Source organism: Bacillus rossius, chromosome 1 (assembly GCF_032445375.1).
Source record: "Bacillus rossius redtenbacheri isolate Brsri chromosome 1, Brsri_v3, whole genome shotgun sequence".
NCBI classification, from domain to species: Eukaryota; Metazoa; Arthropoda; class Insecta; order Phasmatodea; family Bacillidae; genus Bacillus; species Bacillus rossius.
Window position 1 is genome coordinate 132,300,120 of NC_086330.1, and position 12,652 is coordinate 132,312,771.

Consider the following 12,652-nt stretch of genomic DNA (forward strand, 5'->3'; position numbering starts at 1 on the left):
TTCGTCATGTTCTCCGCGTCCAGGCAGGGCCACTTTAGGAAAGGGGGTTGAAGAATGGCCACATTGTTCTAGTCCGTTCTCATTCCTCCTCCCTACCTTCCCCTCCCTTCACTCGCCCACCCCTCCTTTCCTTCCTCTCCCCTTTCCCTCCCTCCTTCCTCCTCCTCCTCCGACCTTCCAGATTCTTCCGGCCTTCTAAACTTTCCTTGCCTCCCCTCACCCCCTCCTCTCTTCCCCCCGTCCCGCCCACTTCTTTACCGTAAGTAAGCAGGCCGCTTCACTCGTTCGTCGGCCGGCAGCGGTCCTGGTTCTCGTCGCCCCTGTGTCTGGTAAGGCGTATTTGTTCGTTATGCCCATTTGTTTTGCGCCTTTCGCCCTGCGGCCGAATGTGCGTTGATTTATTTTGATTCTTGGCCACTTGTTTGGCAGCATGATTCAGGCCTTCTGCCCTTTTTGATTCATCATCTCGTGTTTTTATTGGATTGTTACCACGCCTTACCAGGTACACAGGGGCGACTCGTAATTATAATTTGTCTTTTTTTTTTTTTTTTAAATGTTAAATTATTACTGACTTTACAATCTGTTATACTTGCTTGTTTTAATGTTATTTAAAGCACTCTTTTCTTATAGGAATGTGCCATTTCAGTATTAATAATGTATTCAGTATTTTTCAGTATTAACGAATGTACTAATTAATGATGTTGTTCAGATTATACAAAGAGATTTCTGCTATATTTATTTATTTATTTATCTCCTTTGTCTTGTGACGTCTGAGGCAGTCAGGTGGGTGACTCTTGCCCCACCTGGTTCAGACTTCCACAGTTTTTGAATGTTTTGCTAAGGTACCTAGATTATTCTTTTGGATTCATTTTCAAAGTAATCAAACTCAGTGTTCGTAAATTTATTAAGATAGCCGTAAATTCACGCAGATCCCTGGATAGTGTGTAACCAGCGTTCTGCCCAATTCGAAGGTGAACATTTTGAAGAGTGTGTGGGTATGTCCATGAGGCCCCCGAGGCGACCCGCAGTCTCACCCGAGTCCCCGTATACGTAGGTGGCGAGCAGCGCCGAGGCGTGGCTCAGGTCCAGCAGCTCGGCTTCCAGGCGCCGGGCGTCCGTGTCGAACAGGGCGAGCTCCGTGCAGACGTTCTGCCGGACACACACACGAGACTGCAGCCCGTCTCATCCTTGCTATCTCTTTCCAGCGCGCGAACATCAGCTATCAGCGCTGTCCTTGTTTCAGAGTGCGCTGTTGCCAGATTTATGCAAATATCACAAAAATGTTTAGACACAACTTTATAATATCAAACAAAAAAAAAAGGTTTTTAAATATATTAAATAAAATTTTTTTATTTTAAAATTGAAATTTGGAATTAGATTTTTGGAAATAGTTTCTTGCTGTATACCATTAAGATGATCATCTGATAATATTCAATTCTCTTTTCTAAGAACATTTATCAGAAAGATCACATCTTGGTGTCAATAATATTTGTCATCAAATTTTAGAATCTTTCAATATTAAAAAATTGAGCTCTAATCAACCATGTTAATTAATTAATGGAATGCCTTGTTGTTAATAGTGATCGACTGCTACAAATAGTTTTTCCTGAAAATAATTCTTTGTGTTTATAAGAGATAATTTTTTTTCTTTCAAGATGTACTAACACAACTGTAATAACTATGGGCATGCACATTTCGCGAAAAGATTCCAAGACTAGCTGGAAGCTAAACACTGTCTGTGTTTCGTAAATGGATGAGTTTCTTTCAGGTACATTTCGATTGATACTACACCAATCACAGTAATTCATTGTGGAAGCAAACGCGATCTGAGTGGCACGATGAAATAAGTCAATGACTTCTCTCGCAAACGGCCGCCAATCACAAGTAAGAAACCACGGGTGCGGGTACGCCTTTCTGCAGTCTATTAGCCGTTCAGATTTTTTCGCGAAAAATGCCTGCCCCTAAGTATACGTTAATGTTAACAAGTGGGTAATATCAGTCTGGTAACAGCGGGTGCCATTCTCTCTGTACTGCAGTCTAAGAGTGAAACAGGTCATAGCTGAGAGTTAAAACGCTGTAACACTGTCTTTGTTACGTGATTGGTTTTGTTTCTTTCAGGTACATGTTAAATATTGGTATACGAATCACAGCCACCCAATGCGGAAGCAAACGCGTCCTGAATGGCCGTTTTAAATACAGAAATCGCTTCTCTTGCAGACAGTCACCAATCACAAGGAAGAAACCGCAGTCTAATTAGCTGTTAGTATTTTTCTCAAAAAATACCTACTCCTATCTATACACTGTCTGCAATAAGTATTGACGGTGTTTTGTAAACGTTTTTCAACCAAAAAAATTTTAGAACTGAGAAAATTTATCAGAATTGAACACACTTTGGCCGTTAGTATGGCAGTGGGTTTAATGTTTAGTCGCTAAATGGCACAGTAAAACTGAATGTCAGTTAAATAATCAATAATTTTTGCTAAATAAAATGTTATTTTACTTTCACAGCTATGTAAATAATTCATATTTTTAATTTTGTTAAATAAATTATTTTTTGCATAACACTGTCCACGTACGAGGGCCGCTTAGAGAAATATTACACCGGTAATTGGCGAGACAAAGTAGCTGGAAAAAGCAATATATCCAGTGATACGGCTCTGGCTATATGAACATGACATTTTCCCACCATTATAATGCATATTAGATACACTGAGTAATGTCTCTTTCATAGTTCAAGCGCTGCTCTGTTCAGAGATAATCATTTCTGTAAGAAAGTAAAAATAGAAAAATGGGTAATATATTCAGTTATAAGTAACCCAGAGTTTTAGGTTGCCTGCAAGTAAACTCATGAAAGTTCACTTGTTATTATAAGTTTTTCTAAAGTACATTTGTGAAGCACTTGTATTGAATTTTAACAAACTTGTTAGTAACAACGTTCTTTAAATGATTCATGCAATGGGTAATTTTGATTTAATACAATTTCTCAGACATAACGTCACTATAGTTTTGCACTGTTTATCATGAAATTATTCAATAACGCAAATTAAGAAATAAATATGAAAAAAAATTAAAACATAAACCCACAGATAATAAACCTAATTCAGCTGATGACAAAATAATTAATCCAACAATGTACCTAAACAGGTATTATAGACAAAACAGCGACAACAGCACAAACTAACACATTCAAAACTAATTATCAGACAGCACAAGAATTCCATGGAAGAAATTAAGTCATACAAAATAATAACAGCACAGACAAACACAGTGGACTAACAACAAGACAGTTTCAACAATAACCGTAAATGCAAGCAGACAATAAAACCTGTACAACGGAGCAAATATTCGAACTCAACGATAAAAATAAACAGATATTATGGTCAACCCAACGACCAAAACACTAATCGGGTTAGTCATTTTTAGTACTAAATCTCCGCAGATGAATTTAGCATTATCTGAGTATTTTTTTACCTCTTTTGACTCTCCACGGAATCTATCAATCTGGCCCTCACTATTTCTTATGTTTCTTTTAATATATTTTCATGTTATTTTTGATCCTCATTAGGTTACTAGTCTGTATAAAAGGGCCAATGCCGTCTTTGTGTTGTCCATAATATCTATCTTAATCGTGGTGATCTTATATTTGCTGCGTCATCCATGTTTTTGTTGTCTGCTTACGTTTACTGTTATTGTTGAAACTGTCTCGTCGTTGTTAGCCCATTGTGTTTGCCTGTGCTGTTATAAATTTTTTTAATGACTAAATTCCTTCCCCAAAATTCTTGTGCTACCTGATATTTAAGTTTGTGTTCGTTTGTGCTGTCGTCGCTGTTTAGGGACATCGTTGGGTTTTTCTGTTTGACATCAGCCGATTTAGGCTTGTTCTCTGTGGGTTAATATTTTCCATTTTATTCCTTAATCATGAAAAACAGTGGAAAACTACAATGGGGTATGTCCAAAAACAATTTATTAAATTATGTTAGTATCCAAATTGTATTTTTGCGAAATGGGCTCGAAGTGTTAAAGAACCATTTACAAACCGTTAGAGGTTTAGTAACGGTGTCCGATTAGGTGGGAATACCATTTAAAAGGCACCACACTTGCACAAACAAAGCCCGCGCAAATACCTTGATGCAGAGCGCGTAAGCCACGGCGCTGCCCACGGCTCCGCAGCCCACGACGGACACCTTGAGCGCCGCGTCGTCGCAGTGCGGTCCCGGCATCCGGAACAGCGCCTTCTGGATGTAGTCCTCCTCCTCGGCCATCGTGTCCTGGAAGACCCCTCCAGACACTCCTCGGGCCAGCCGAGCTCAGAACTCACAGCGGTGTTCCAAGACGTTCGCGCGAGGCAGGGAGTAAGCACTGCCTTGTTGGGACACAACACGCAGGCCGTATTCCAGAACATGTCCAAACCGAATCCCAGTAAGGAAACAAGTTGGCAAACATTTCAATAAACGGTGCCCTGCGCGGGGCTAGAAATGGTTCCAACGCATTCTATCGGACGTTTCGCAACCATTAATACAATTGTTACGGCAAAAATACTAGAGATAGCAGCACCATCGCACAAAATGAACCCCTTAATACATTTCTCAAGTACTTTTTAAGTTGCGATTATTTCTTGTTACGACCATTGGGGTGTACAGATGTATTCCAGGATAATTTCTCTACCATAAAGTTTAATTTGGCACACCAATAAGCTTGGTACGTCTCCCGATGTTCACGAAACTGATATAAGAGTTAATGACGCCAGAGGCGGGTCCGTCAACTGGACGAAATCACTAAAAAAAAAAAAGTATGCGCGGAAATTTAGGCAACAGATAGGTCACGGATAGGACACCGTGTCCTATCTAAGGTTTTGGGAGCGGTTTTATGCACATGGAATACTTTTAGGGTACAGATGTAGCATATTCAACACCTAAACCATTGTTTAAGTGTCTTGGAATACCGGCCTTACTATTGGGCTTAAACCACCCACTTAGTCAGAAGGGTATTTGTGTTAGTGAGGCGTAATGGTAAGTGCGTCGCTCGTTGGTGCTTCTAGCGCTGTACCGCCTCTAAGCGCAGTCTTCTTGTCGCGCATGGGGTAACTATGAGTTTTGAGTGGTAACCATAACAATATATGGCGTATAAATAAAATTTATGGTTTAATGCAAGTTCCCTAAGTGCTTTAAAGAAATATCTACCAGATTTTCCATGGATAAACATTATTCTGAATACATACACGTGTTTTAGCCATTCTAACTTTTCAAAAAATCCAGTTTAACAATAACGAAATACGGAAATGGAACTACCTATCCGTCCTCAGCGTATTCTTAAATGCTCGTGAACAGACACCACTCGGATATCTTGAGCGTGTTTTTTCTGAAGCTCTGCACGCCGTATGTGTTTCCAGGTAGGTTAAGCCTTTAAGTCCACAATTAAACACAGCAACTCAGAGTGTACAGTCCGGTATATGAGCCCGTGACCTTCAGTTCACGTTGTTTGCGTATCTGCCGTTAATAGCGAGTGTCGACCGGTGTCATTGTCACGGGTTGCGTAGTCGCGCAGAATGGTTCATCGCTTCCATGCCACTGGGAGGCGCTGGGGTCGCGGGTTCTTCCTCGCACCGTCGAGCAGCGCGCAGCTGCGGGACTCTGAGCGGGACTCGGAAAATTATACTTCCTTGTTAGGCATAGCGGCTACGTATTTAATTCGTTGGACGGGTATTTTGTCTAGTGATGATTTTCGTAGAGTGAATGATTAATAAACTCCACGGAAGGTAATGGGAAACAGAATATATAAAAAAAATTAAGCTAGAGTTATCCTTACTACTGGCCGAGAATCAAACCAAGGACGGAAATCTATCGCACCAACCATATTTTAATAAGTGAATTTTTTTTTTATGAATTAAAAAAATTATCCCGAATCTCTAGATCAATAAATACAAACTTCCAAGATGGTGGCCTTATCGGCTTATGGGAGGCTGGTAGTAGAGGAATTTAAGCTATTTTTAGAATTTTGAACTTTATTTATTAAATAAGTATTTTTTACATAAAATTAAAATTTTTGCTTCGGTCAAGAATATGAATCCATCAATTCAATCAGTAAATTAATGAGTGATTTTTTTTGGTAAGTTTTGAATTTTTTCCCGAATATCTAGGTTAAATATTACGAATTTTCAAGATGGCATTCAAATGTCAAGATGGCGGATGCCACAGTAATAATAAATGATTACTACACTCTAGCGGACAAAAATTAAACTAATGTGATGGTAATGCACTCTAGCAGATCACATGTGTACTACATGACACTAGCGCTCCTTGTATCGATTAATGAAAACAAGATGGCTACAGCACTCTCTAGCAGAGACCATGTGTGTTAACTATCGCTCCTCGTAGTAAGTACTGAAAATAAATATGGTGGCATGATCTCGAACAGACGATGCTATTATTCCTTCAAAAAAAATACAAGTCCGAATATGTGTTTTATTTTTATATACCTTATTTAATTTTCAATTTGATAAATGTCTCGATAGCCATGCTGTTAAAGGCGTATGTTTTCCAACCTAGAGGTAAGAGCTGTTATGGTTCTAATCACAGCGCTTCCAATGTATTTTGTAAAAAAATTTAATTTAATATGTCGATAAGGGCCATAATAGCTTTGGTAGGTAATGGAACATCGACCTTAAGTAGGTAATGAGACAGATCGACACTGGCGCTCTCTAGGAGTAAACAGCAGAAGCAATGACGTCTGTATCCAAGATGGTAGCCTCCATGGGAACAGAAAAAACCAAGGTGGTGGATGTGTCGTCATCCAAGATGGCAGCCTCCAGCAAACGAAAACAAAATGGCTGACATGATATCAGAATCCAAAAAAGACTGTGAAATCAATTCCAAGATGGCGGACATGTTATTAGAATTCAAGACGGCGGCCGTAACGAACAATGCAACGGTGATGTACACGTCCAAGATGGCGGGCGTAACGAAAAATGCAGCATTAGTGAGTGGGGCACTCAATTTAAATATGGCGGATCCAAAATGGCTGCCGGGTCGAAGGTCAAGATCAAATGTCAAGGTCATCCAAGGTGGCCACCATGCCGTCACAATCCAATATGGCGGCCGGCACCTCAGCACCTCAGCCCGTGAAGCCAGGCGCTACTACTAATATTCAAAATAAATAAAGGTTATTAATTATATGGACCAGTATTCAATACCAATCACTAATATTTCTGAACGCGACCTACACGTAATTCCGCACCCGCCACTATAATTTGCAATCAGAGCATCTACGTTGACTACAGAATCATTTAATTTTCAGAGAAAAATGCTAAACTAAATAATGGAACGTCTCCGATGAAAACGACAAAGACTTCGAAAAAAATACTGAAACCCGGCTTGGACCAGAGCTTTGACAAGGAAATTTATTGTTAAACTACCCACCTTGTTAAAATTCATTAAAAAGTTAATACCATTAACTTTCCGCACATGCTAGATAACTATAAATTATCAAGTATTAAATGATAGATTAACTATTAAAAAAAATTATTTTATTACTTATGAAAATTCATGAAAATTTATTTCCTAACAAACGTAATTAATTTAATATTACTTTAAGTAAAAATATAGGATATAGGCCTAACTAGTATGAAATAATCATTCCAATGAACTGTGCAATGTATTTAATAATTTTATAGCAATACGGTAACCAAATGAAATGTATTCATATATTTGCTTAAAGCACAATTTGAATATCCAGTAATTTTTTAAATAAAAAATGTTAAAAAATAATTTACTGCTGAGTTTTGAACCAATTATTGAGTGTATTAAGCGCGCACTATAACCACTGCGCTACAAAGTCTGACAAAAGATAGTAAGAAGAAATGTATTGTAATTTATGTGATACCAGTATCCTTAGAGGATTTTTAACTTGAAATTACTCATTACTTTGACTATTCTAGTTTACCACATATATTTCAGGGTAATTTCTCTATCACATAGTTTCATTTGCCACACCAATACATTTGGTATGTCCCCTATTTTTTATGAAAGTGACTATATTAGGATTTATGTTCATACGCGTGGGTCCGCCATCTTACTGCATGGTGTGCGCCCATCGTAAAAATTTACTCTCATAATTTTTCCATAACACGCCTAAAGAAGTATATTCAAACAAATATTCAGAATTTTTTTTTAGTACAGTTACTTAATGAATCGGTAACGGCGTTATTTAAAATATTCCAAGTACTTTATTACGTGAGAAATGTGTTATTAATCCGTAAAATTAACGGGTTAGCTTAGTGCCATTTGAAAATATTGCAAAAACCATTTTAACTGTTGGTAAGGTTAAGTAAGTACAAAAAATACTGCAAACACTGTTTCAAAGGTTAGTTAGGTTATGTTACATAAGTAACTTTTTACATACCGTAAAACCTTTTAAAAGATTGGTTAGTTGATGTTTGTGAAAAGCAGTTACTCTAGGAATTGATCCTAAATTAGCGTTAATTGGTTATTATTCTCAAGGCATGCATGTTTATGTGTTAGTGTACTTTGTCACTCGTCTGTGGATACACATGTTACACAAATTGCATAAAATTAAACTTACCGGTTTGAATATAAGCAAAATTTGTCTTAAAACTACAAAGTGTGAGGAATTTAGATAAAGTTTCTGACTAAGGTACTATACACTCTTAATTTAGAATCACCGGTTCCAAAAACTTTACTAAATTTTTTTTGGGTGTCTAAACGTAAATATTTACTAATGCATTGTTTCGCCCATGGATAAAATCCAAAAACACATACTTTACTGAAAATAGCAACCGTACACTTAGCGCTACTGCTGCAAATGTGAACTGGACAAAAAAACTACAACGGTGTGTAAAATTAGATGGTACTTAAATGCTGCATATTGCGTGGGGAGAATTTTAATTATTTAATATTGGTGTTTTTGGTTGATAATCTTTGTTTATATATTTATTTACATTATTAAAGTAAAAATATCTGACATTTTCATTTTGGCCAATTTTTATGTGCTTGCGTGTGTACAGTCTTCAGAATGATTTAATCAACATCAGTAATTGAATAAGTGTGTTTAATAAATCCTCTAGACACTTTTTGACATCACAATCATACAGCAATATTTTTTTGACTATCTCAGACAGCACTGATAACCTCTTTTCTATGCTGATAACTGACTCAGCAATTACAAGACGTACAAAGCCAATTATATATGTTAATGGTGTAACGTAGCATGAACCTTCTTCCGTATGCAATCCGCATTGCCAATTAATAGTATACTGCTTTATGAAGTAAAAATCATTATTCGGTTTTCATTACTGATAGACTGCTTAAAGAAAACAAACGTGAAACATTTTCTGCTTCATACATTCGAAATTAATATTTAGAAAAGGTTCAACCTTTTTCTTGCTGACATCTTTTCTAACGAAGTTGTTTGGAAAATTTAATAATTTAAGATGTTTTTGTTTCTAGACTTGAATCCATGTTGCTTCAATACTGAGCGAGTGTGCCCAGTTTTCAAGCCCTATCATATTACAATATCATTTTCTGCCAGGTTAAGTACTCATAATTCCAGGCACACAACCGAAAACTTTGTACCGTCTTCAAATAGGCCGCGCGTAGTGTTTTGGTTTCTCTCAGTAAGCCTCTCTCTGAGGTGACGCCTGCGCTTCTCCACACCAGAGGGAAGGATCGTCTAAACTATAAACATTTGTTGTACTTTTACAAGGATAGTGTAACACCCCTCGTGCCTCAAAATTAAATTATTTTAAATTAATTAAAAAGAGCCTTGGAAACTTGCTGGGTAAGAATAATAAGAAAAATAAAGTTATTGGCCAGAGGTGGCACGAGGTGGAGAACAAGACAATTTGGAACTCCCTGACACAAGCAACTTGGGAGCTGGTGGATCGTTTAAGGGAAGAAGGTATATCATAAATAAATTAACACTACACAAGTAGCTTGGTCTATAGGTTCCCTGTTTTATTTAAAAATGTAAATAATGAATTCTGTTTTCCATTTGATTTGGCATTTATAAGTTTCCCAATTAATGATATTAACAATATACTTAAGTTTTTCGAGAAAGGGCTGGCCCGATATTAGTACAACAACACACACTCAACTTTAAAAACAAACAATTACATAAACAAAAATTTATAAGTATCACACCAAAATTTGATTCGTCCAATTATTACATCGATGATTAGTTTTATTCATTCTACATATTCTTGAGGAAAGCACTGTTCGCTGGTAGGCTATTCATTCGATTAATGTAGTTCGTAGCTAAAAAGTGGGGGGGGGGGGGATGTTGATTTTACATTACCACCCGGGTCTTCAAAAGATAACGTCGGGTCGCGGAAACATCTCTTCTAACGTGACCCGCAGTGGAGGTGCAGGACCACGAGCTGGGAGCAATTTGTCTCTCCAGCACTTCGACCCTGTCTGAAAACCAAGTCAAATTCAAAACGAATTAGACCTGCTTCCAGACAGTCATACACCGTCGGCGCAAAAGGCCAACAAACGGGAATGTGGGGGAAAAGGCCGGATTACTCACCAAACAGGGTGTAGAGTTCGGAGCTCACTAGGTGTCTCGCGCCGACATCAGGATGCTGCGGACCGAGAAGACGCGGAAGCGCGAACAAATCGAAAATTTAGAAAAAATAAATAAAAAAATACTAAAACTTAAAAATTAGAGACATGACTTGAACTAATTACTACTACTGACCGACTACTGAACAAATGAGATCACATCCCATAGAGCAACTGACTACATCTCTTCTGCACCCGAATTCGCAATTCCCGCGAAAAACCTCCTAGCGCAGAGGACGTCGAGAAGACGTGATCAGTAGCTGCGATCAAAGGACTGAGTCCCGCAATGGCGGGTAAAGCTCCTAATTAAATCGGGTGGTGAGGCCCCGGGTCAAAGGAGGGGGAAGGTTCGGTTCTAGGCCGAAAATTCCCGAAGGTGCCCAAATGGTTGTACGCACGACTTCAGTAGTTCGCGCCAAAGGGCGACTGCTGCGGTCTCTACCGGCAGGACCGGAAGCAACAAGCAATCGGCTTCTACAGGTCGGGAGGAAGAAGCATAGGGCCATAAGGCGTAGCGGCGCTGCGCTCTGGCGGCGTAAAGGGTAACTAATGGAGGCGGTGAACTGACTCGCCGCCAGGTGTCACGAGTGTAGTCTCAGTTCGCTGGCCACCATGGGTGAAGTTGCTTTTTTCAGCCGCTAGGTTTCGTGGAGGTCTCTTTAGGTCTCTTGGCTAAGTTCATGTCAGGTCACTGCTCCTGGATTTCTCAGAACTACGGGGGAAGGGTGGGGGAAACAAAAGGCGCAACGAAGCTGGGAACAACCGTCCATGGGATACGCGTTCGTGACAAGACTTACTACTCTCAGCAGCTCTCTGAGAAGTAGCAGCTTGCAGCCCAGAAGTTGCTCTATGCAGTTTTGGTCATGCAGGGAATTAAAATTACAAACTCGGGACGTGACTGCAGGCGAGAGAAATTTCAACCGGGCTGACCATGTCCATATTAGACAGCAAAATATCAGATTGGCCCGCCTGGGAAGGGGCTTCGGTCCACTAATACAAAGTTTAAATCCGTGGCGTACACCGGCCTAACAAAAGTTAATCACCCCCATTAACAACCAGATAAATTTAAAAAAATAAGAAACCCATAAAAATTTTAAAATTATAGAAAAAATTAAAAAAGGTGACGGAATGCCTAATTTCCGGCACATACTCCCCCGCTTTAATGCGGAGCATATAGGAAAAATAAAAAAAAACAACACTTACAATGCTCAGTAAAACTAGTACCAGGTTCGCCTGTATCCTACTACTTATATTCTAACACCTTTGAGATGCGTCCGCCTCTCAGGCACAACATATCGATAACCCTTAAACAAACTTATTAACTAAGAGCTTATTAACTAAGTGGCCACTTAAAACTAATACAACGTAAAGCTAGCATTCTTATTTCTAGTACCATGGATTTTTAAGACCTCGAGGATTTCTGGCATGCCTAATATTAGAGAGTCCCCTATGTTAGGGGAAAGAAATTAAACACATCTACTTTAAGTCAGCCTGTGTTTTCTTTAGATGGGAGATGTGCGCTCTGGTCACGAATTCTCCTGAACTGGGGTCAGCTAGGTTAACCGTAACTGGCGTTAAAAATCGCTGTATTTGAAAGGGACCTCTCCAGCGGTACGCCAGCTTGGCGGAAAACTTATCCACTGCCTTGCTGAGTGGGTGTGCCTTACAAACCACAAAATCGCCTACCCTGTAAGGTGTAGGAGATCGGTTTTCGTTGTATTTCTTTTTTCTGCTCTCATGAGCCAGATTGAGATTTTTACGAGCTCTTCTCCAAATCTCCCTGATGTCTCTCGGATCATCGGGCAATAGGTCATTCAAAGACCAAAGATTTGAAAGAGGGGTACTAGGTCGGTAAGTGAAAATGAGTTCGAAAGGAGTACTTTTGTGTTTTTCATGATGTGCATAATTAAAGGCCATTTGCAGCCACACCAAATTCGAATCCCATTTATCCTGCTCCTGCGCACGGTAAGCTATTAGAGCAGACCGGAGATTGCGGTTGAATCTCTCAGCATGCGAGGGCTGTGGATAATAAGGCGAGGTTGTGACGTGCAGAATGCCATGTGAGAAGCACATGTTCT

At 39.2% G+C, this 12,652-nt stretch overlaps 1 protein-coding gene across 2 annotated transcripts in view; it reads right to left on the minus strand.

Moving 5' to 3' along the window:
* LOC134529489 (L-lactate dehydrogenase A chain-like) overlaps positions 1–8,740 on the minus strand; it is a 34,609-nt gene extending 25,869 nt beyond the window's left edge. Inside the window, exons 1-3 of one of the 2 annotated variants that reach the window (XM_063363632.1) lie at positions 8,578–8,737; positions 4,125–4,268; positions 1,035–1,149 (exon numbers count right to left, since the gene is read on the minus strand). In XM_063363632.1, the coding sequence (XP_063219702.1) occupies positions 1,035–1,149; positions 4,125–4,262 (253 nt within the window). In that variant the 5' untranslated portion in view covers positions 4,263–4,268; positions 8,578–8,737. Of the gene's footprint in view, positions 1–1,034; positions 1,150–4,124; positions 4,364–8,577 lie in introns of both variants that reach the window. The other variant, XM_063363641.1, reaches the window with a different exon arrangement.
* Positions 8,741–12,652: the final 3,912 nt, after the last annotated feature.